At 41.2% G+C, this 25,450-nt stretch overlaps 1 protein-coding gene and 1 long non-coding RNA gene across 3 annotated transcripts; both read left to right on the top strand.

The window, feature by feature from the left end:
• The first annotated feature begins 371 nt into the window (after window positions 1–371).
• Window positions 372–17,104, top strand: LOC146520586 (uncharacterized). Its single transcript, XM_085157620.1, has 2 exons — window positions 372–2,818; window positions 14,011–17,104. Exons 1-2 carry the CDS (start codon window positions 539–541, stop codon window positions 16,342–16,344), a joined length of 4,614 nt encoding a protein of 1,537 aa, XP_085013746.1. The 5' UTR covers window positions 372–538; the 3' UTR covers window positions 16,345–17,104.
• A 3,346-nt stretch (window positions 17,105–20,450) lies between these two features.
• On the top strand, window positions 20,451–23,453 carry LOC146520585 (uncharacterized). 2 transcript variants are annotated; one of them, XR_014873885.1, is made up of 4 exons: window positions 20,451–20,896; window positions 20,996–21,058; window positions 21,159–21,221; window positions 21,335–23,453. It is a non-coding gene; the product is annotated as an uncharacterized LOC146520585 (long non-coding RNA). The 2 variants fall into 2 exon arrangements; XR_014873884.1 differs by lacking the exon at window positions 20,451–20,896 and having other exon boundaries at window positions 20,903–21,058.
• Window positions 23,454–25,450: the final 1,997 nt, after the last annotated feature.

Raw genomic sequence — 25,450 nt, 5'->3', positions numbered from 1 at the left:
CCAAACAAAACCTTTTCTGTTCTGTAAATGAACAGTAGGACAAAAAGATTACTAGTCATTGCAGAAAGCACAATTAATGTTTTTGTTTACATCGTTGGAACATTCCCCCACCACAAAAACAGAAATACTCATGAAAGCAACCTGTAGTGCAAACACGAGGGCTGAATTTATTACTTCCTACACTAGAAACCTGCCGATGTTACTGATATGGATAGATCACCAGTCTTCCTTGTCTTTATCTTATTATCTCCTGTTGAGATGTTGCAGCAGAAAATACAGCCTGCCCTGTTGAAACACTATTTTTGTTTTCAGTGTTTCAACTGAAAAAATAGAATGCCTTTGAACCAAAATAGAATGCCTTTGATCCTTTGTTATGTCATAATCTTGCTGAGAGACAAAATCCTTAAATAGGAGCTTTGCTCTGTTAAACTTTGCTGCTCAACGGACCTTGACCTGACAGTAAGCAAACCCTTTTGGAGAGTTTTGAGAGAATTTTGCGTTACTTAGCAATTCACTGACCAAGCCGACACATTTCACCATGTCAGCTAAACCATCCTTCCGCTCAAATGAGCTTGGAATTGTTGCAGGGAGCATTTTGGGAAACCACTACAAGGTAGAGGCTTTCCTCGGAGAAGGGGGCTTTGGTATTGTAGCCAAATGTCGTGATACCATGACCAACCAAGCTGTGGCTATTAAAGTGAACAAGAGCCGCCCTGATATTCTGCAACAGGCAAAACTGGAAATTTTCATCCTGGAGCAGCTGCGAAGGTTGGATCCAGATGCCGCCAACATTGTTCAATGGAACGGCTTTTTCCACGATGGAGAGCGGGTTTGCCTGAAATTTGAACCGCTTGATCAATGCCTGTGGGACTACATACGGGACCGGAAAAACCAGGGTCTCCCCATAAGCGAAGTCAGGCCAATTTTAGGTCAACTCACAAATGCTCTGTCCCACCTGAGTTCTGTGGGAATAGTGCACGCTGACCTCAAACCTGGAAACATCATGGTTGTAAACCGCCATGAGTCTCCTATCAAAGTCAAACTTATAGACTTTGGCCTCGCATGTCCTGCGTCTGCAGTGATGCCTGGTGACCGTGTGGGGACGGTTGGTTATTGTGCACCTGAGGTTATGCTCGGCCTTCCTTACAATGAAGCAATTGACATGTGGTCTCTGGGGCTGGTAGCTGTGGAGCTTGCTACAGGGGTGCCACTCTACCCTGGAAATGAAGACTATGATGTTTTAAAATTCATCATAGAGACTCAGGGTCAGCCACCAGATGATGTGCTAGACTCTGGCGTGTACACTGAAGACTATTTCATTGGAGACAAAGACAAGCAACAGCGCTGGACATTTAAGACTGACCAACAATTTCAGTATGAGACAGGATATGAGTCCCTGGAGACAAGATACATAAAACTGACACGTCTGGATGACCTCCAACAAATAATGATGTTTAGACGAGGACCAGAAAATGGCCAACACTTATTTGTCAGCTTAATTAAAGAGATGTTGGCCTTGGATGCACACCAGCGGATAACACCCTCTCAGGTTCTCCGGCATCCCTTTTTCAACCCTAAGAGTTCCCCTTGCATTGACATGAGTGCTGAAAGATCACAAAACCCTGTGGTCTTTCAGCACCCTTCAAACTTGGAAAGCAGGAGATCACAGAAAATCAACTGCAGTTTTCAAAACTCGGTTGAATTTTCTCAGCAAGTATTCGTCCACACGTCAGCCAGTCCATCATACAGCTCCGATGAGCTTGAAATAGTTGAAGGGAGCATTTTGGGAAAGCACTACAAGGTAGAGGCTTTCCTCGGAGAAGGGGGCTTTGGTATTGTAGCCAAATGTCGCGACACAACAACCAACCGAGCTGTTGCCATTAAAGTCAACAAGAGCGACCCTGATATTCTGCAACAGGCACATGTGGAAATTTTCATCCTGGAGCAGCTGCGAAGGTTGGATCCAGATGCCGCCAACATTGTTCAATGGAACGGCTTTTTCCACGATGGAGAGCGGGTTTGCCTGAAATTTGAACTCCTTGACCAATGCCTGTGGGACTACATAGGGGACCGGAATAAACAGGGTCTTCCCATAAGTGAAGTCAGGCCAATTGTAGGTCAACTCACAAATGCTCTGTCCCACCTGGGTTCTGTGGGAATAGTGCACGCTGACCTCAAACCTGGAAACATCATGGTTGTAAACCGCCATGAGTCTCCCATCAAAGTCAAACTTATAGACTTTGGCCTCGCATGTCCTGCGTCTGCAGTGATGCCTGGTGACTGTGTGGGGACGGTTGGTTATTGTGCACCTGAGGTTATGCTCGGCCTTCCTTACAATGAAGCAAGTGACATGTGGTCTCTGGGGCTGGTAGCTGTGGAGCTTGCTACAGGGGTGCCACTCTACCCTTCTGAGAATGACTATGATTATCTGAAATTTATCATAGAGACTCAGGGTCAGCCACCAGATGATGTGCTAGACTCTGGCGTGTACACTGAAGACTATTTCATTGGAGACAAATACAAGCAACAGCGCTGGACATTTAAAACGGAAGAACAATTTAAAGGCTCTGTTCCAGGGACAGGACATGAATCCCTGGAGGCAAGATACATAATACTTACACGTCTGGATGACCTTGAACAACTAATGATGTTTAGACGAGGACCAGAAGCTGGCCAACGCTTATTTGTCAGCCTAATTAAAGAGATGTTGGCCTTGGATGCACACCAGCGGATAACACCCTCTCAGGTCCTCCGGCATCCCTTTTTCAGCCCTGGCCTCTCTAACAGGTTCCCATGTATCAACATTGAAAGACCATACTGAATCAGTCTCCAGCATGGCATCTTCCACCCTGGACAAAAGCGATAAAAACACAAACTGGGGTTGGAAAATGATATTAACAGCAAATTACACTGAAAAATGAATTAAGCTGCTCCAATAATGATCACTTTGGCTTTTTTTTTTTTTAAAATTTTCACTCCCCCCACCCCAACCAGTCGTGGCAGAGGGCTGTCCCTTCCTGAGCCTGGTTCTGTTGAAGGTTTCTTCCTTTTTAAAGGGAGTTTTTCCTTCCCACTGTCGCTAAATGCTTGCTCATAGGGAAATCTTCTGATTGTTGGAGTGGCCAAAACTCTAGGGGAAGTAGCAATTCTTGTGAAAATTTAAAAAAAAAAAGCCTACCAATCTTCAAAGCGCAGCAGCGGACACCTTACCATCACATCAGTCCTTCAATCAGACCTAAAACACCACGTTTACAGAAATAAATTCCATACAAATTGGAAATAAATTGCGTAATAATTGTTGTTTTTGATTGTTTATAAATATATAGTGCTACCCTTCAGCCTCCTAGTAGACGTACCTGTGTTATAAATGTGAAACTCCTCTGATTTTCAGAAAAGTGACCTCTGACCTTGAAGTCAAGGTCACTGAGATTTAAGCTTTACAGAGATTTTCAGTAGATGCAACCATGGTATTGATTTGAAAATTCTACACTATCACAGACTTAGGTTCCCACAGCACCTCGCCATATACAAAAGATTAAGAGGTGTTTTTTCTAGGCTTTTCTAAAGATTACAAAACACAAATAACAAAAATGACAGCGCTATTTTGATGTTTTCTAATGTAGCACAAAAAATGAAACAAACCCAAAAATTAATAAATAAAGCAATTTTTTTTTTATCTTAAACTACTGGATAACAGCTCTTTTCTAATAACATTGAAGATGCTGTTTAACTGCTTTTCAGCAGTAGTGCCCTACTAACTAAAGACTTATTACTTATAGAGGTACTTCATAAATAAGAGTAAAAAAAATATATACATAAAAAAATACAACTTAATTCTCTTTTAAGACCTGAGCAACCTGTCGATGATTGCTGGTGCATTGCAACCATGATTGTACTGTGACACGAATGGATGGTTATGGGGCCAATTTTGTGAATAAACAACACTTTTAAAAAATGGATATTTAAACCATCAGATCTTCTAACAATTGTGTGTGACAAATGAACAAAAAAGTTGCTCTAATGACAGTAAGCTTTTCTGAAATGCCTGGCAGATCTTTATTGTGAGAAATGGGATACAGAGGCCTCCACGCATCACATGTGAGAGTCATCAAGGAAGGCAACACACAGGTGTAACAGGTGATGGCTCAGATCCAGTGAGAGTCTGAACACAGGAACTCACCTGACAGGAATGTACTTGTCATCACAGTTTTTCTGAATTGCTAAAACACATTTCCTAAAATCTCATCTCTTTGTGTCAAAACACTAAACACAAAGTGTAAAATTCAAGTTACACTCACATAACCTTTAACTTGTCTTGCAAAACCAAACGTTTGACCCAAAACTATTTGAACTTTACTCAAAATCAATCACTACTGTCAAAAGCCACACAAAACCAGCCAATGTGCAAATACAACTTAGCAACGATTACACACTACAAAAATAAATACAAAACACTGTGAGATAACTGGAAAATAATATTTATCTATTCATTCATTTATTCTTGTACTCACATTTTAACAAAAAAAGAACTGCCGTAAAAAAAAGTTATATGTACATTAAAAAATTATATATTTTTACAGAATATTCAGATTCAATTCAATTCAATTCAATTTTATTTATATAGCGCCAAATCACAACAAATGTCGCCTCAAGGCGCTTCATAGATACAGAGAAAAGCCCAACAATCATATGACCCCCTATGAGCAAGCACTTTGGCGACAGTGGAAAGGAAAAACTCCCTTTTAACAGGAAGAAACCTCCGGCAGAACCAGGCTCAGGGAGGGGCGGCCATCTGCTGCGACCGGTTGGGGTGAGAGAAGGAAGACAGGATAAAGACATGCTGTGGAAGAGAGACAGAGATTAATAACAGATACGATTCAATACAGAGAGGTCAGTTAATACATAGTGAGTGAGAAAGGTGACTGGAAAGGAAAAACTCAATGCATCATGGGAATCCCCCGGCAGCCTACATCTATTGCAGCATAACTAAGGGAGGATTCAGGGTCACCTGGTCCAGCCCTAACTATATGCTTTAGCAAAAAGGAAGGTTTTAAGCCTAATCTTAAAAGTAGAGATAGTGTCTGTCTCCTGAATCCAAACTGGAAGCTGGTTCCACAGAAGAGGGGCCTGAAAACTGAAGGCTCTCCCTCCCATTCTACTTTTAAATACTCTAGGAACAACAAGTAGGCCTGCAGAGCGAGAGCGAAGTGCTCTAATAGGGTGATATGGTACTACAAGGTCATTAAGATAAGATGGGGCCTGATTATTTAAGACCTTGTATGTGAGGAGCAGGATTTTGAATTCAATTCTGGATTTAACAGGAAGCCAATGAAGGGAAGCCAAAACAGGAGAAATATGCTCTCTCTTTCTAGTCCCTGTCAGTACTCTTGCTGCAGCATTTTGGATTAACTGAAGGCTTTTCAGTGAGTTATTTGGACATCCTGATAATAATGAATTGCAGTAGTCTAGCCTGGAAGTAATAAATGCATGAACTAGTTTTTCAGCGTCACTCTGAGACAGGATATTTCTAATTTTAGAGATGTTGCGCAAATGGAAGAACGCAGTCTTACATATTTGTTTAATATGTGCGTTGAAGGACATATCCTGGTCAAAAATGACTCCAAGGTTCCTCACAGTGTTACTGGAGGCCAAGGTAATGCCATCCAGAGTAAGAATCTGGTTAGATACCATATTTCTAAGCTTTTCAGCGCCGAGTACAATGACCTCAGTTTTATCTGAGTTAAGAAGCAGAAAGTTAGTGGCCATCCAAGTCTTTATGTCTTTAAGACATTCCTGCAGTTTAACTAATTGGTGTGTGTTATCTGGCTTCATGGACAGATAGAGCTGGGTGTCATCTGCATAGCAGTGAAAATGTATGCTATGTCTTCTAATGATGCTGCCTAGGGGAAGCATGTATAATGTAAACAGAATTGGTCCTAGCACCGAACCCTGTGGAACTCCATAATTAACCTCAGTGTGTGAAGAGGACTCTCCATTTACATGCACAAATTGGAGTCTATTAGATAGATATGATACAAACCACTGCAGTGCAATACCTGTAATACCTACAGCATGTTCTAATCGCTCTAATAGGATATTATGGTCAACAGTATCGAATGCTGCACTAAGGTCAAGAAGGACAAGCACAGAGATGAGTCCACTGTCAGAGGCCATAAGAAGATCATTTGTAACCTTCAATAAAGCTGTTTCTGTGCTGTGATGAACTCTGAAACCTGACTGAAACTCTTCAAATAAACCATTCCTCTGCAGATGATCTGTTAGCTGTTTGACAACTACTCTTTCAAGGATTTTTGATATGAAAGGAAGGTTGGAGATTGGCCTATAATTAGCTAAGACTGCTGGGTCTAGAGATGGCTTTTTGAGTAAAGGTTTAACTGCAGCCACCTTGAAGGCCTGTGGTACATAGCCGATTATTAGAGATAGGTTGATCATATATAAGATCGAAGAATTAACCAATGGCAGGACTTCTTTGAGCAGTTTTGTAGGAATGGGGTCTAAAAGACACGTTGATGGTTTGCAGGAAGTAATTATTGAAGTTAACTCAGAAAGATCGATTGGAAAAAAAGAGTCTAACTTAACATCAATGGAACTAAGAGTAGCTGTAGATAATATTACATCTGTGGGATGATTATTGGTAATTTTTTCTCTAATGATAAAAATTTTATTTGTGAAGAAGTTCATGAAGTCATCACTAGTTAACGTTAACGTTAACGTTAGATGATTTATCCATTGATCAAATGCTGCTCATTGTGAAACCAATTGCATATTCTTGGACTTCGGTGAAAGCTCACATTGGCCCAAATGATATGGGATGCTCTGCCTGCTCGCAATCTCTCTAATCAATTAAAGCATCCTGTAGACCATCTAGAAATGTTACTATAAGTTCATTGTTGTACAGCCCAACAGTAACATGACTGTGGAGAACCCCATAGCTGCTGATGGCAGCACAGATAGTTACAGTTCCACCACGCTGGCCAGGCAGTTCAATAATGGCACGTTGACCTACGACATTTCGACCTTTTCTTCTCCTTTTTGCTAGATTCAACATGTATGTTGTTTTCTACATTCCCTTGCTGCATTTCACGCAGTCAAATTGCATTATTCTGATGGACCATATCCACAATAAGTGTCTCCTGGTGTTGTGAGCACCCTCATGTGGCCTTCCTTCAATTCTAAACAAAATATCATTAGTTATAAGTATACTTGTATACATAGCACATGTATACATTATACTATTTCATTTACAGAACTAAAATTAGTTTGTTTTGTAAAGAGAATCTTTGAGCTTGACTCAATGGTTTGGCCTCATGAATACATCTTCATGGATGAAGCTGCATTCAGTCTAGCAAAAAGCAGAAGAAGAGGTGTTTTCAATTTTGAGTGGTAGTGTGTTAATGATGAAAACAGTGTGTTAGTTGTGTTTAACTTCTGTAGCCTGTGTGCACCATTCTGGGTACAAGTGTTAGGCTGCCCGTGTTTTGTGTTTTTGGTTCTTTGATTTTGTTTATTTCATTATATTCTAGCTTTGCCTTATAGGTCATAGGATTATTCTTAGTTTAGGTTCTTTGTGTGGGTTTTGTTAGAGTTTTAGTATTCTGGTTTTCTGTCTGTGATCCATAGTTAGTGTCTGCTGTATCCCTGTGTCAAGTCTGCGTCTCTGTGTTATGTTTCCTGTTTTACGTTGAAGGTCCATGTCTTATGTTAATGTGTTTGGTTTTGCTTCCCCCGTCTCGTTAGGCCTGATTTGCCCCAGCTGTGTTTCCGTCCTGTTTCCCATTCCCTGATTGCTCCTGTGTGTATTTAAGCCCTGTGTTTCTTTGTATCTGTGTTGCGATCTACCATCATGTATGTGGTGTGTTCTGTCTGCCTGTGTAAGTTATTTGAATTCTTAGGCTACGTTCACACTGCAGGTGAAAGCGCATCAAATCTGACTTCTTTGTCTGCTTGTTCGCATTACAAATAAAATGTGACAGCAAACGCGCTCTAGTGTGAATGCTCAAAGCGGTCCACATGCGCAAAATCAGACGTCACACACAACGCACTCTGTTTAGACCCAGACCAAACAGTATTATTTGATTGATGGCCTTAATATAAAGACTTGTTTTGGACATTACGTTTCCCAATTTATAAAGTTATTGTGCTATTTACATATGGCCTAATAATGATCCTTATTGCTTTTTTAGAGAGGAGCGGTGCTTCAAAGGATAGTTGCAGATTTCTGTCAGAATCTGCAGATTATACAGTACCAATAAAATGTTCATTTTTCTCCAACGCTGTCTTCCCAACAGTTTCACTAACATCTACACTGGATGGCCTGGAAGCATTCGCGATGTCTTCTTGGGCGCTGATAATTGGCGTCTGTCTTGTGTCAGTGACGTAAAAGATGGATTTAATGCGAGATGACCATTCAAACAGCAGTCGCTTTCTAAAACATCAGATATGTATCGGATTCAGTACCACATACGAAAGTGACCCAGGTCGGATTTGAAAACATCGGATTTGTGCCGTTCACACTGTCATACCATGATCAGATATGGGTCGCATAGGGTCAAAAAAGTCGTTTTTGATGCGCTTTCGCCTGCAGTGTGAACGCAGCCTTAGTTTTGTTCTGTTTGAGTTTAGCATTAAAGCTGTTTGAGTTCACGTTTGTCTCCAGAGTCTGCACATTGGGTCCTCCATTTCACCACTGCTGCCTGCACACTGGTGATGGTGAGATGAAGCCTTGTGATGAACTGAAGCTTTCCATCCAACTGGTCGACTCATGGTTCGAAGCATTGTGACGATTCATTGGCTCTACTGCGCCATCAAGTGGACGATTAAAGTCAGATAGGCTCAATGATTATAATGATGTGATGTGTAAACGTCTAAACTTAATAAATAAATTGTTTTCATGGTTATTTATCCCGAATATTGTCTCAGTATGTCTGATACAAAAGAGAAAGTGGAAACTATCAGGACAGAGTTCTGGTATGATTGTGTAACTGTGTAATCATGCTTATGTACATCTGGACAATGACACAAACTAGTGTGTGGTGCTTCACTTTTTAATAAACTAAAAGACAGAAATCAGATTATAAGATCTGTGTTGTTGTTGATTTATATTATGGTACTTATCATTTGTGATATTTATTACTGTGTGCATACTTTATTAGGAGAGATGAGATCTAAATGTTGTCAGACAGGGGAAAATCTTCTCTTCCTTGCTGGTTCCATCAAAGGAGAAATGTTCAAGTAAGTATGTAACTGGGACGTAATCCAGTTCCACAACACAATGTGATGGGGAATCAGCTGTGTTTTGCTGCCCAAGTTATTTAGAATCTGGTGCAAACCGGCGAGCCAGTTCCTGAATCAGTCACGTGGTACGGACTGCCCGCGAGGCCTCGAACATCACTGCATACGTAATTAAAGCAAGCCTCGATACACGCTTTACAAAACTACCCCGATATTACCCGACACACGCTTCAAAGGCCTTCAAGGTGGCTGCCAGGCCTTCAAGGTGGCTGCAGTTAAACCTTTACTCAAAAAGCCATCTCTAGACCCAGCAGTCTTAGCTAATTATAGGCTAATCTCCAACCTTCCTTTCATATCAAAAATCCTTGAAAGAGTAGTTGTCAAACAGCTAATAGATCATCTGCAGAGGAATGGCTTATTTGAAGAGTTTCAGTCAGGTTTCAGAGTTCATCACAGCACAGAAGCAGCTTTAGTGAAGGTTACAAATGATCTTCTTATGGCCTCTGACAGTGGACTCATCTCTGTGCTTGTCCTGCTAGACCTTAGTGCAGCATTCGATACTGTTGACCATAATATCCTATTAGAGCGATTAGAACATGCTGTAGGTATTACAGGTACTGCACTGCAGTGGTTTGTATCATATCTATCTAATAGACTCCAATTTGTGCATGTAAATGGAGAGTCCTCTTCACACACTGAGGTTAATTATGGAGTTCCACAGGGTTCATTGCTAGGACCAATTCTGTTTACATTATACATGCTTCCCCTAGGCAGCATCATTAGAAGACATAGCATACATTTTCACTGCTATGCAGATGACACCCAGCTCTATCTGTCCATGAACCCAGATAACACACACCAATTAGTTAAACTGCAGGAATGTCTTAAAGACATAAAGACCTGGATGGCCGCTAACTTTCTGCTTCTTAATTCAGATAAAACTGAGGTTATTTTACTCGGCGCTGAAAAGCTTAGAAATATGGTGTCTAACCAGATTCTTACTCTGGATGGCATTACCTTGGCCTCCAGTAACACTGTGAGGAACCTTGGAGTCATTTTTGACCAGGATATGTCCTTCAACACACATATTAAACAAATATGTAAGACTGCGTTCTTCCATTTGCGCAACATCTCTAAAATTAGAAATATCCTGTCTCAGAGTGACGCTGAAAAACTAGTTCATGCAGTTATTACTTCCAGGCTGGACTACTGCAATTCATTATTATCAGGATGTCCAAAAAACTCACTGAAAAGCCTTCAGCTAATCCAAAATGCTGCAGCAAGAGTACTGACAGGGACTAGAAAGAGAGAGCATATTTCTCCTGTTTTGGCTTCCCTTCATTGGCTTCCTGTTAAATCCAGAATTGAATTCAAAATCCTTCTCCTCACATACAAGGTCTTAAATAATCAGGCCCCATCTTATCTTAATGACCTTGTAGTACCATATCACCCTATTAGAGCACTTCGCTCTCGCTCTGCAGGCCTACTTGTTGTTCCTAGAGTATTTAAAAGTAGAATGGGAGGGAGAGCCTTCAGTTTTCAGGCCCCTCTTCTGTGGAACCAGCTTCCAGTTTGGATTCGGGAGACAGACACTATCTCTACTTTTAAGGTTAGGCTTAAAACTTTCCTTTTTGCTAAAGCATATAGTTAGGGCTGGACCAGGTGACCCTGAATCCTCCCTTAGTTATGCTGCAATAGATGTAGGCTGCCGGGGGATTCCCATGATGCATTGAGTTTTTCCTTTCCAGTCACCTTTCTCACTCACTATGTATTAATAGACTTCTCTGCATTGAATCATATCTGTTATTAACCTCTGTCTCTCTTCCACAGCATGTCTTTTATCCTGTCTTCCTTCTCTCACCCCAACCGGTCGCAGCAGATGGCCGCCCCTCCCTGAGCCTGGTTCTGCCGGAGGTTTCTTCCTGTTAAAAGGGAGTTTTTCCTTCCCACTGTCGCCAAAGTGCTTGCTCATAGGGGGTCATATGATTGTTGGGTTTTTCTCTGTATCTATAAAGCGCCTTGAGGCGACTTTTGTTGTGATTTGGCGCTATATAAATAAAATTTAATTGAATTGAATTGCATTGAAAGCTTCGACACACAGGAGACATCACTACTGCACACAGCCTTCACACGACAACAGGTGCACCACACTGCTAAGTGTGCTTTGTGTTTAGAGTTTTGGTAAATGGGAGACTGAGCTTTGCAAATGGTGTCCTAACCAGATGAATAGTGTTTAAGATTTTGGCAACAGTGGGACTGATTTGATGAAAGCGTTTTCATAGTTGACAGTTTAGTTTTTACAATGGGGTTTTGTGTTTTAGCAATTCAGAAAAACTGTAATACACCTGTGCTTTTCCCAGCAACTGAGGCTTTTACCCTGCACAGTTTAAGGTATGATAAAGCACTGACCTTATAAATGGCACAAAATACACATTTTAGCTAGGAGCTGGTCATTCACAGGGGAAAGGCCCCATTGTACAACAACAACAACAGTAGTCATAGTAATAATAAATTATTATTAGCAAGGTTATTATCGTTAACGAAAACTAACGAAATAACGAAAACTAGAAGTGAAAAAAACATTTTCGTTAACGGAAATAAAAATAAAAACAAAAAAAGGAAAACTAACTAAAACTATAATGAGTGTTCACAAAACTAACTAAAATTAACTGAATTTATAGCAAAATTGTGTTTAGTTTTCATTGATGTGTGCGTGTCATACAAGAGTCAAGGGTGAAAATGAAGTTTAGTTTCCAGATTTTTTTCTTGCTGTCTCATTATGCCAGCAGGTGGCAAGTACGTTAGTCGAGTCGTCTGTGTTGCTGCTCCGTCCACGCGCAGAATCATGTCAGGAAAAGTCGGGAGCCAGAGTCCAATTTGGGATTACTTTGAATATGACTGTGTTTTGGATAAAGCAAGTGTCTTGTAGTGGAAACAGACAAATTATGAGGGACATTTCTAAAGGGAAAAAAATCCCACAAACCTTAAAGTGCACTTGAAAAGCTCACACAAGAAGGCTAACCTAGCTTACCTTGAGAAGGTAAGGGAGCACACTCAACCCTCATCCCCAGAAAACAGAAGCTAAGTTATAACCCCAGGCAAGGCAGCGTGATGCATCCCGAGACAACAGGACTGGGATATGTACATAACTATGTGAGTCAATTACCTTCAAAAAGTTTATCAATTCACTTGAACCAAAATTACGAACACCCGGTGCTGCAAGAGTTAATAGTCTCATTGGGGCCAAGATATACATTTTATAGTTGCCTGGTATCAATGGTTGTTCATCTGCCTTTATTTATTTATTTAAAGAACCCATAGGTGGGAATGTGAGTTGTCTGTCTCTGCATGTTAGCCCTGCGACAGACAGGCGACCTGTCCAGGGTGCAGGGTATGGTAGCTGGAATAGCAACATACCCAAGGATAAGCAGAATGACTGATATGATGAAACTGGGATTTTGTTACACTTAATTATTGCAAACACAACTAAAACTATAACTGAAACTAATCAAAACTAAACTGAAACTAAGGATTTTCAAAAAAGTAAAAACTAAACTAAACTAGCAAACAATTGGTAAAAACTAATTAAAACTGATAAAAAATTGAAAATCTGAAGTCAAAACTAAATAAAAATAAAAACTAATGAAAATTGCAAAACTATTAAAACCCTGATTATTAGTCAGGCAAGTATATCATATACCAAACATACTTCCAAACTAATGAAATTTTTTGCATTCTTCACATCAGGTCAAAATGTACTTTTTTGGATCTACAGCACCACTTAAGAAATTTTAATGAACTTCTAACAACTTATTTACAGCTTGAAATACGTGTATGACATTTATTACACACAGATTCAGTGAACCCAATCCAAAGAGGAAGTCTGGAAGTCCGCCATTTTGAATGTAAAATGACATTTTGGCACAGTTTTAGTGTTTTCCAGGCATCGCTGGTTTACACATTCGCCTGCAAAGTGAGAGGTCACTGGTTAAATTCCATTTGGTTACTTCAGGAACTTTTTGGGGTTACTTCAGAAAGGGACATGTTCGTCAAAGCCATGTTTGTGGTGGAATTTTGATCATTTACCACTGGACATAAGATTTTCATCTCTAAAAATGTATTTTGTCCAGTCTGTCCCAAACTTCACACGTTTGATGACAGTCTGGTGACACATGATGCCACAGTTCTCATATAACATTTTAATCAAGACTACCCCACTGTGATTGAAGTATTTCTTGCAAAACAATCATAACCAAACAAAACCTTTCCTGTTCTGTAAATGAACAGTAGGACAAAAAGATTACTAGTCATTGCAGAAAGCACAATTAATGTTTTTGTTTACATTGTTGGAACATTCCCCCACCACAAAAACAGAAATACTCATGAAAGCAACCTGTAGTGCAAACATGAGGGCTGAATTTATTACTTCCTGCACTAGAAACCTGCCGATGTTACTGATATGGATAGATCACCAGTCTTCCTTGTCTTTATCTTATTATCTCCTGTTGAGATGTTGCAGCAGAAAATACAGCCTGCCCTGTTTAAACATTTTTTTTTTCAGTGTTTCAACTGAAAAAAATAGAATGCCTTTGAATCAAAATAGAATGCCTTTGAATCAAAATAGAATGCCTTTGATCCTTTGTTATGTCATAATCTTGCTGAGAGACAAAATCCTTAAATAGGAGCTTTGCTCTGTTAAACTTTGCTGCTCAACGGACCTTGACCTGACAGTAAGCAAACCCTTTTGGAGAGTTTTGAGAGAATTTCACATTACTTAGCAATTCACTGACCAAGCTGACACATTTCACCATGTCAGCTAACCCATCCTTCCGCTCAAATGAGCTTGGAATAGTTGAAGGGAGCATTTTGGGAAACCACTACAAGGTAGAGGCTTTCCTCGGTGAAGGGGGCTTTGGTATTGTAGCCAAATGTCGTGATACCATGACCAACCGAGCTGTGGCTATTAAAGTGAACAAGAGCCGCCCTGATATTTTGCAACAGGCAAAACTGGAAATTTTCATCCTGGAGCAGCTGCGAAGGTTGGATCCAGATGCCGCCAACATTGTTCAATGGAACGGCTTTTTCCACGATGGAGAGCGGGTTTGCCTGAAATTTGAACTGCTTGATCAATGCCTGTGGGACTACATACGGGACCGGAAAAACCAGGGTCTCCCCATAAGCGAAGTCAGGCCAATTTTAGGTCAACTCACAAATGCTCTGTCCCACCTGGGTTCTGTGGGAATAGTGCACGCTGACCTCAAACCTGGAAACATCATGATTGTAAACCGCCATGAGTCTCCTATCAAAGTCAAACTTATAGACTTTGGCCTCGCATGTCCTGCGTCTGCAGTGATGCCTGGTGACCGTGTGGGGACGGTTGGTTATTGTGCACCTGAGGTTATGCTTGGCCTTCCTTATAACGAAGCAATTGACATGTGGTCTCTGGGGCTGGTAGCTGTGGAGCTTGCTACAGGGCTGCCACTCTACCCTGGAAATGAAGACTATGATGTTTTAAAATTCATCATAGAGACTCAGGGTCAGCCACCAGATGATGTGCTAGACTCTGGCGTGTACACTGAAGACTATTTCATTGGAGACAAAGACAAGCAACAGCGCTGGACATTTAAGACTGACCAACAATTTCAGTATGAGACAGGATATGAGTCCGTGGAGACAAGATACATAAAACTGACACATCTGGATGACCTCCAACAAATAATGATGTTTAGACGAGGACCAGAAAATGGCCAACGTTTTTTTGTCAGCTTAATTAAAGAGATGTTGGCCTTGGATGCACACCAGCGCATAACACCCTCTCAGGTTCTCCGGCATCCCTTTTTCAACCCTCAGAGTTCCCCTTGCATTGACATGAGTGCTGAAAGATCACAAAACCCTGTGGTCTTTCAGCACCCTTCAAACTTGGAAAGCAGGAGATCACAGAAAATCAACTGCAGTTTTCAAAACTCGGTTGAATTTTCTCAGCAAGTATTCGTCCACACGTCAGCCAGTCCATCATTCAGCTCCAATGAGCTTGAAATAGTTGAAGGGAGCATTTTGGGAAAGCACTACAAGGTAGAGGCTTTCCTCGGAGAAGGGGGCTTTGGTATTGTAGCCAAATGTCGCGACACAACAACCAACCGAGCTGTTGCCATTAAAGTCAACAAGAGCGACCCTGATATTCTGCAACAGGCACATGTGGAAATTTTCATCCTGGAGCAGCTGCGAAGGTTGGATCCAGATGCTGCCAACATTGTTCAATGGAACGGCTTTTTCCACGATGGAGAGCGGGTTTGCCTGAAATTTGAACTGCTTGATCAATGCCTGTGGGACTACATACGGGACCGGAATAAACAGGGTCTTCCCATAAGTGAAGTCAGGCCAATTGTAGGTCAACTCACAAATGCTCTGTCCCACCTGGGTTCTGTGGGAATAGTGCACGCTGACCTCAAACCTGGAAACATCATGGTTGTAAACCGCCATGAGTCTCCCATCAAAGTCAAACTTATAGACTTTGGCCTCGCATGTCCTGCGTCTGCAGTGATGCCTGGTGACTGTGTGGGGACGGTTGGTTATTGTGCACCTGAGGTTATGCTCGGCCTTCCTTACAATGAAGCAAGTGACATGTGGTCTCTGGGGCTGGTAGCTGTGGAGCTTGCTACAGGGGTGCCACTCTACCCTTCTGAGAATGACTATGATTATCTGAAATTTATCATAGAGACTCAGGGTCAGCCACCAGATGATGTGCTAGACTCTGGCGTGTACACTGAAGACTATTTCATTAGAGACAAAGACAAGCAACAGCGCTGGATATTTAAAACGGAAGAACAATTTAAAGGCTCTCTCCCAGGGACAGGACATGAATCCCTGGAGGCAAGATACATAATACTTACACGTCTGGATGACCTTGAACAACTAATGATGTTTAGACGAGGACCAGAAGCTGGCCAACGCTTATTTGTCAGCCTAATTAAAGAGATGTTGGCCTTGGATGCACACCAGCGGATAACACCCTCTCAGGTCCTCCGGCATCCCTTTTTCAGCCCTGGCCTCTCTAACAGGTTCCCATGTATCAACATTGAAAGACCATACTGAATCAGTCTCCAGCATGGCATCTTCCACCCTGGACAAAAGCGATAAAAACACAAACTGGGGTTGGAAAATGATATTAACAGCAAATTACACTGCAAAAATGAATTAAGCTGCTCCAATAATGATCACTTTGGCTTTTTTTTTTTTTAATTTTCACTCCCCCCACCCCAACCAGTCGTGGCAGAGGGCTGTCCCTTCCTGAGCCTGGTTCTGTTGAAGGTTTCTTCCTTTTTAAAGGGAGTTTTTCCTTCCCACTGTAGCTAAATGCTTGCTCATAGGGAAATCTTCTGATTGTTGGAGTGGCCAAAACTCTAGGGGAAGTAGCAATTCTTGTGAAAATTTAAAAAAAAAAGCCTACCAATCTTCAAAGCGCAGCAGCGGACACCTTACCATCACATCAGTCCTTCAATCAGACCTAAAACACCACGTTTACAGAAATAAATTCCATACAAATTGGAAATAAATTGCGTAATAATTGTTGTTTTTGATTGTTTATAAATATATAGTGCTACCTTTCAGCCTCCTAGTAGACATACCTGTGTTATAAATGTGAAACTCCTCTGATTTTCAGAAAAGTTGACCTCTGACCTTGAAGTCAAGGTCACTGAGATTTAAGCTTCACAGAGATTTTCAGTAGATGCAACCATGGTATTGACTTGAAAATTCTACACTATCACAGACTTAGGTTCCCACAGCACCTCGCCATATACAAAAGATTAAGAGGTGTTTTTTCTAGGCTTTTCTAAAGATTACAAAACACAAATAACAAAAATGACAACGCTATTTTGATGTTTTCTAATGTAGCGCAAAAAATGAAACAAACGCAAAAATTAATAAATAAAGCAATTTTTTTTATCTTAAACTACTGGATAACAGCTCTTTTCTAATTACATTGAAGATGCTGTTTAACTGCTTTTCAGCAGTAGTGCCCTACTAACTAAAGACTTATTACTTATAGAGGTACTTCATAAATAAGAGTAAAAAAAATATATACATAAAAAAATACAACTTAATTCTCTTTTAAGACCTGAGCAACCTGTCAATGATGATTGCTGGTGCATTGCAACCATGATTGCACTGTGACACGAATGGATGGTTATGGGGCCAATTTTGTGAATAAACAACACTTTAAAAAATGGATATTTAAACCATCAGATCTTCTGACAATTGTGTGTGACAAATGAACAAAAAAGTTGCTCCAATGACAGTAAGCTTTTCTGAAATGCCTGGCAGATCTTTATTGTGAGAAATGGGATACAGAGGCCTCCACGCATCACACGTGAGAGTCATCAAGGAAGGCAACACACAGGTGTAACAGGTGATGGCTCAGATCCAGTGAGAGTCTGAACACAGGAACTCACCTGACAGGAATGTACTTGTCATTACAGTTTTTCTGAATTGCTAAAACACATTTCCTAAAATCTCATCTCTTTGTGTCAAAACACTAAACACAAAGTGTAAAATTCAAGTTACACTCACATAACCTTTAACTTGTCTTGCAAAACCAAATGTTTGACCCAAAACTATTTAAACTTTACTCAAAATCAATCACTACTGTCAAAAGCCACACAAAACCAGCCAATGTGCAAATACAACTTAGCAACGATTACACACTACAAAAATAAATACAAAACACTGTGAGATAGCTGGAAAATAATATTTATCTATTCATTCATTTATTCTTGTACTCACATTTTAACAAAAAAAGAACTGCAGTAAAAAAAAAGTTATATGTACATAAAATTATATATTTTTACAGCATATTCAGATAATTTATCCTGTCTCAGCATTACGCCTCTGTGCTGGGTCAGGCCACAGGACTTCATCTACATTACATGCTATGGTCTCTCTTGCAAGGCAGCGAGGAAAGAATCGTTTAGCATGCCGAATCCAGCTCTGGCAAGATTCCACTGCTATCTCACCACAAGCTCCATTCAATGCTTGAAGTAGATTTTTCCAGTGTGTAAGGATTTCGGTCGTATACTTTCCATCTCCATGTTGAGAAAAACTCCTCAATAGGGTTCAAAAAGGGAGAGTACGGTGGAAGAAACACATTGATCAAATGCTGCTCATTGTGAAACCAATTGCATATTCTTGGACTTCGGTGAAAGCTCACATTGGCCCAAATGATATAGGATGCTCTGCCTGCTCGCGATCTCTCTAATCAAGCAAAGCATCCTGTAGACCATCTAGAAATGTTACTATAAGTTCATTGTTGTACAGCCCAACAGTAACATGACTGTGGAGAACCCCATAATATTTATATATTCATTCATTTATTCTTGTACTCATATTTTAACAAAAAAAGAACTGCAGTAAAAAAAAAGTTATATGTACATTAAAAAATTATATATTTTTACAGCATATTCAGATGATTTATCCATTGATAAAATGCTGCTCATTGTGAAACCAATAGCATATTCTTGGACTTCGATGAAAGCTCACATTGGCCCAAATGATATGGGATGCTCTGCCTGCTCGCGATCTCTCTAATCAATTAAAGCATCCCGTAGACCATCTAGAAATGTTACTATAAGTTCAGTATAAGTTCAGGAGAGCCTTCAGTTTTCAGTATAAGTACTGTTGTACAGCCCAACAGTAACATGACTGTGGAGAACCCCATAGCTGCTGATGGCAGCACAGATAGTTACAGTTCCACCACGCTGGCCAGGCAGTTCAATAATGGCACGTTGACCCACGCCATTGCGACCTTTTCTTCTCCTTTTTGCTAGATTCAACATGTATGTTGTCTTCTACATTCCCTTGCTGCATTTCACGCAGTCAAATTGCATTTCTGATGGACCATATCCACAATAAGTGTCTCCTGGTGTTGTGAGCAGCCTCATGTGGCCTTCCTTCAATTCTAAACAAAATACCATTAGTTATAAGTATACTTGTATACATAGCACATGTATACATTATACTATTTCATTTACAGAACTAAAATTAGTTTGTTGTGTAAAGAGAATCTTTGAGCTTGACTCAATGGTTAGGCCTCATGAATACATCTTCATGGATGAAGCTGCATTCAGTCTAGCAAAAAGCAGAAGAAGAGGTGTTTTCAATTTTGAGTGGTAGTGTGTTAATGATGAAAACAGTGTGTTAGTTGTGTTTAACTTCTGTAACCTGTGTGCACCATTCTGGGTACAAGTGTTAGGCTGCCAGGGTCGTCGACCCAGTGTTTTGTGTTTTTGGTTCTTTGATTTTGTTTATTTCATTATATTCTAGCTTTGCCTTATAGGTCATAAGTAGTAATACAATGGCACTTTTTTTGCCCCCCCCCCCCCCCCACCTCCCCAACCCACACCTCCCACCCACACCTCCCACCCCTTCCCACCTAGACAAATGGCAGGGGGGTGTAGTAAGGTTGATGGTGGGAAACAGGACCTCCAGAGTAGGTGTCTTTTGTCTCTTCGAGAACTCTGGGAAGTAGCAAGGGAGTGTTAACCTTAAGGTGTGAAACAGTTGTGTACTGAGGCTAGACTAATTTTATAAATCTGACAATATCTCAGCTTGCTGCGATGCATGCAATTTATTTTAAAAACGGCACAAGTGGGAATTTCTTCCGAATGGATAATGTCAGCATGTTCACAAGCGTTTTATTTAATTTAACTAGTTTTTTACACATCTACTGGGTTTCTTTCCAGGGTTGATGCGATCATTTTATTTAAAAATCGGGATTTCGCAATGTTGAACTAAGACAAACCTGCCTAGACAAATGGTAGGGGGGGTGGGGTGTAGTAAGGTTGTTGGTGGGAAACAGGACCTCCAGAGTAGGTGTCTTTTGTCTCTTCGAGAACTCTGGGAAGTAGCAAGGGAGTGTTAACCTTAAGGTGTGAAACAGGTGTGTACTGAGGCTAGACTAATTTTATAAATCTGACAATATCTCAGCTTGCTGCGATGCATGCAATTTATTTTAAAAACGGCACAAGTGGGAATTTCTTCCGAATGGATAATGTCGGCATGTTCACAAGCGTTTTATTTAATTTAACTAGTTTTTCACACATCTACTGGGTTTCTTTCCAGGGTTTGATGCGATCATTTTATTTAAAAATCGGGATTTCGCAATGTTGAACTAAGACAAACCTGCCTAGACAAATGGTAGGGGGGGTGGGGTGTAGTAAGGTTGTTGGTGGGAAACAGGACCTCCAGACTAGGTGTCTTTTGTCTCTTCGAGGACTCTGGGAAGTAGCATGGGAGTGTGAACCTTAAGGTGTGAAACAGTTGTGTACTGGCATTGTTCCTGGAGAAGGTATTTAACTGAGACCTATGCGAAGCTCAGGGTGAACTCAGCATTCGTCGCGACAACACCACTTTCTTTGAGACCATCAAAACTATCATCGTTCTTTATAACATGGACATCTTAAACGGTAAGTAAAACAAAACCTATTATTGTATTTTTAAAAGTGTTATGTTAACATATTATAGGATATTCAAACTATCTTTTTCCTAAAACAAAAGCTTAATTTTCAGGAGTTCGGGAGAACGGCACAGCACCCTTTTCTTTAGAAACGGAAGCTTTTAAAGATGGAACAACATCTCTAACAGGCACAAGGTGTGTACAGAATTACGCGATTTTTAATCGTATGTATGTTTTAAGCTTGCGATTGTTTTAAATTATATAATAACAGAGTTTTTCTTTGATTTGTTCCAGGGTTAACAAACTGAGCAGGAAAACATTCAGACACCGTGACCACAGAGCCCATCCTTACAAAAGGTATGTATACAACGGGGTGTATAATTGTGTATTTTTAAAAAACAGCAAATGGGTTTAAACAATTCCAAATGTTCTAAAACCGACCGTTTTACACATACAGAGCCACGCCAGAGAACCTTATGTGCGGAGAACCAGGGCCGTCAGGAATAACGCACACTACAAGGTAAGCATAGGTATATATATAAATTAGATAAAAAGAGATAGAGAGGGAGACGCAATTATTCTGTTTGAAATGGGTACATGTATAAATGTTTTAACACATATCTATCTTCACAGACTGCAGCACAGTACCCCTCCTCATAATGATCAGGACACCGTACTCCAGACGTTTTTGGAATGTTTAAACAGTATCGACCTCCCAGAACAACAAAAACCTGGAGCTTTGTGCAACAGTGGAGAGTCAGAAGCGATCTTCATCAGCGGTCCTGCAACACCCCCGAGTGAGTGCTTGCCTCGTGATTTCTCTGATGTTTTTGAATACAGTATATCAGATTTCGATCTTGTTCATATACCCACCCCACCAGAATGTGTCAGAAATAGCATTGATTCACACGTAGATTTTGAAGACGACGGTATAACAGACTCTCAAATATCAGCGGCGTATGATGCTTACATGAAGGTTTCAGATGCTCAACCTGTTGAACAGAGTCATATAGCTTCATTAGTTGATAAATTATGTTTGATTGAAGCTAGACTCAATCAATACCACCAAGAAGCACAGATACAAAACCAACAGTTTATCAAATTCATAAAAAAAGTGTGTAGTACATTAGACATCATCTGCAGCAAAATTTCAAGTCCCTGACTTTTAAAATCCAGACCATGGACCCTCCAAATAAATTATTTAAGCATAATAACGGAACCTCCACTCCTGTTAGATGTTTTGACTTAGAGACTTTTATGCAGTGGGCTGAAGAAACAGATAACAAATTAGACAATATTATAGCTAGACTTAATAGTGTGCCTGCATCAGCCTCATCTGATACACATCCTCGTCAGACTGTTCCTACGCCTGCTATTGCTGATGGGGCTATTGTTGTTGTTAATAATAGTGATAGTACATCAGGTGTTGCTCGGACCACTGTTGTTACTGATGCTAACCGTATTGCTGCTGCTGCTGGTGTTATTGAGTCTGTTACCGCTTCTACTAGTACTACAGACGCACATGCGTGTCCGGGCACCGCTGCAACACCACACACCCCCTCAGTCATTGTAAATTTCTCACAAAGTGATACTATCGTGATTGAGCCCGTTGTGCAATCTGGATCTGGCAGGCGCTCCCAGCCACACATTAGAGAGATACCTAATTTTAATGCTCGCGAATTGCGTGAGCGCCTTGATTTTAGGGGTATAAGTCTTGATCATCCAGAACAAGTACCTGCGCGAGTGCGCGAGTGCTTAGCCAATGTGGTAGACCGAGCTGTGGCTGGATCTCAACAGGGCAGTGTTCTAAACGTGGTCCTGCGTGGCCCCTCGCTGGCTTCAGATGTTCAGGCTGTTTTAAACGCTGATGATCGTTATGATCCGGAGCTGTTTCTCGATCGAATTGCACAAGTTATGCAGAGTAATGATGAATCTATCGGTGATGATGAATTAGAGTTTATTGTCACGGTAGCTCAGAACAGTAGTGGTGGGGCTCGCTTAAGACTGGCACAAATCCCTTATGATGAGATTCTCTCAAAGAAAGGCAGACATTTATACACACCAAACAACACACACAACAATTTGTGCTTCTCCCTATGTATAGCACATTCATTAAACTCATCAGCCTCTGAGCTAGAAAAACTCGCTACAGCTAAACGGATGCATGCTGAAGTAGGTCTATGCGACAAGCAGCAAGTATCATTCACCGATGTCAGTAAATTTGAGAAGCACTTCAACATTAAGATTGTAATCTATTACCACACAGAAGGGCGTAAACGCCTGGAATGTTTTTTCACACATGAAGAGCCAAACACAAACACGTTGATGATGTATCTCCATAATCAACATTACCACATGATTTTAAACCCAACCGCTTTTCTTGGTGCATCCTATGTGTGTAATTTCTGTTACAGTACATATAATACAGCATTACATCATAGCTGTAAACACAGATGTAACACATGTTATACACTCTGTCAACACCACAGGGGTCCCACAGTGAAATGCAGCGACTGTAACCGCATCTGCAAATCACAACACTGTTACCAGCAACACAAATTACCAGAATTAAAACACAACATGATCCCATGTGATAATATGAAACATTGCATGCACTGTGGCACCACATATAGAGAATCCAAGAAATCGCCACACAGATGTGCCCAGCCTAGATGCGAGCACTGCCGCGAGCCTAAATTACCCGGAGACTCCGACCATCAGTGTTTCATACAGCCTGTTGAAAAACAGAAGCCTACCGACAAATACATTGTATATGATTTCGAGACTAGGTACCACAACGGTAAACACGAGGCTAACTTTGTGTGTGCGTCTGATCTGAAGGGCAATAAGTTCACATTTAACACATTAAAGTGTGTGGAGGCGTTTGTGCAACATTACAGACGCCCAAGGTTTCGTGGGTACACGTTCATAGCACATAATGCATCTGGCTTTGACAACTACATACTCCTCGAGTACTTTGTCAGACAGTGCATAACACCTAGTGTCATAATGAGCGGCAGCCGTGTGATTTTGATGTATGACAGGGACTATGACCAGCGATGGATTGATTCGTTCAGCTTTTTGCCTATGGGCCTTGCCAAAATACCCTCTGCTTTAGGTTTTCAAGACCTGCAGAAGGGCCATTTCCCACACAGGTTTAATACGAGGGATAATGAGCATTATGTGGGCCCGTACCCAGACCCCTCCTTCTACGGCTATGAGTACATGTCTGAAAGCGATAAGGTGCGATTCATGGAATGGTACCAGGTTGCCTCACAGAATCCCTTTGATTTTCAGGCTGAACTCAGGCGTTACTGTGTTAATGATGTTGATGTCCTGCGTAAAGCATGCAGCATTTATCGTGACACGTTACTGGGTTGTACACAAGTTGATCCATTCATGTATACCACCTTGGCTGCATTTAGTATGGGTGTGTATAAAACGCTGTTTCTGCCTAGAGACACGCTCGCTCTCACGTATGACGGGGCATACGTTGAGCAGAATAAGACGTTTTCTAACGTCTCTATCGAATGGCTTCAATACGTGTCCCACACCACCAACAAAGTGGTAAAACATGCTCTCAGAGGAGGCGAACAGAGGGTTGGACCGTATTTTGTGGACGGTTTTGACCCCACAAGTAATACAGCTTATGAATTTGCAGGATGTTTTCACCACGGCTGTGTTAAATGTTACCCCGAGAGCGAAGTTAATCCTGTCAGCAAAGCATCCTATGGACTGCTGCATCGCATGTTTTGTGACAAAGTTGATGCACTGAGATCACAACACAGTGTGAGCGTAATAGTGATGTGGGAATGTGAATGGGCTGCCTTGAAGCAGACAGACCCTACAGTTGTGGCTTTCATGCACACATACAGAAAGCCAGAACGCATGAATCCCCGAGATGCCCTTTTTGGAGGTCGCACAAATGCTATAAAGCTGTACCACAAGACTGGTTGTGATGAAAAAATATTTTACTACGACTTCACCAGTCTCTATCCCACAGTGCAGTCTAAAAAAGACTATCCTGTAGGACACCCTCAAGTCATTTACACCAACTTTGACAAGCTAGAAAATTATTTCGGCTTTGTTAAATGCACAGTGCTCCCCCCTAAGGGTCTTTTTCACCCCGTCCTTCCCTACAGGTGCCACGGAAAACTGATGTTTCCACTCTGCAGCATGTGTGCTGAAGACCAAAACCAGCATACTGCATGTGGGCACAGGGACAGTGAGCGGGTATTGAAAGGCACTTGGGTCTCATTTGAGCTTGAAAAAGCTGTTGAGAAGGGATACAGGGTTCTTGCTATTGATGAGGTGTGGCATTTCCCCAATAAGACCGACACATTGTTTAAAGACTATGTGAAAGCCTTCCTAAAACTCAAACAGGAGGCCTCGGGGTATCCTGAACACGTCAAGACACCTGACGAACAGAAGAAGTACATAGACGAGTATTATGAGAAGGAGGGAATAATGCTAGACCCATCCAAGATTTGTGTAAATAAAGCTGTTCGTAACTGTAACAAGCTGTTGCTAAACTCGTTATGGGGTCGTTTCAGCATGAGGTCAAATATGGCGTCATCTGAGCTCATTACAGACCCTTCCAGATTTAGCCAGCTAATGTTTAGCGACCAGTACGACGTGCGTCAGTTTTGTTTCATCTCTGACGACGTCGCAATGGTGCAGTGGCGGCATGCTGATGGTAGAGCTTCCCGTGTGAAGGACGTTAATGTCTTTGTCGGGGCCATGACCACT

This window comes from Neolamprologus multifasciatus, chromosome 4 (genome assembly GCF_963576455.1).
Source record: "Neolamprologus multifasciatus chromosome 4, fNeoMul1.2, whole genome shotgun sequence".
Lineage (NCBI taxonomy): Eukaryota > Metazoa > Chordata > Actinopteri > Cichliformes > Cichlidae > Neolamprologus > Neolamprologus multifasciatus.
The sequence above is the reverse complement of the archived record's forward strand: the minus strand, read 5'-3'. Positions and strand labels throughout refer to the sequence as shown.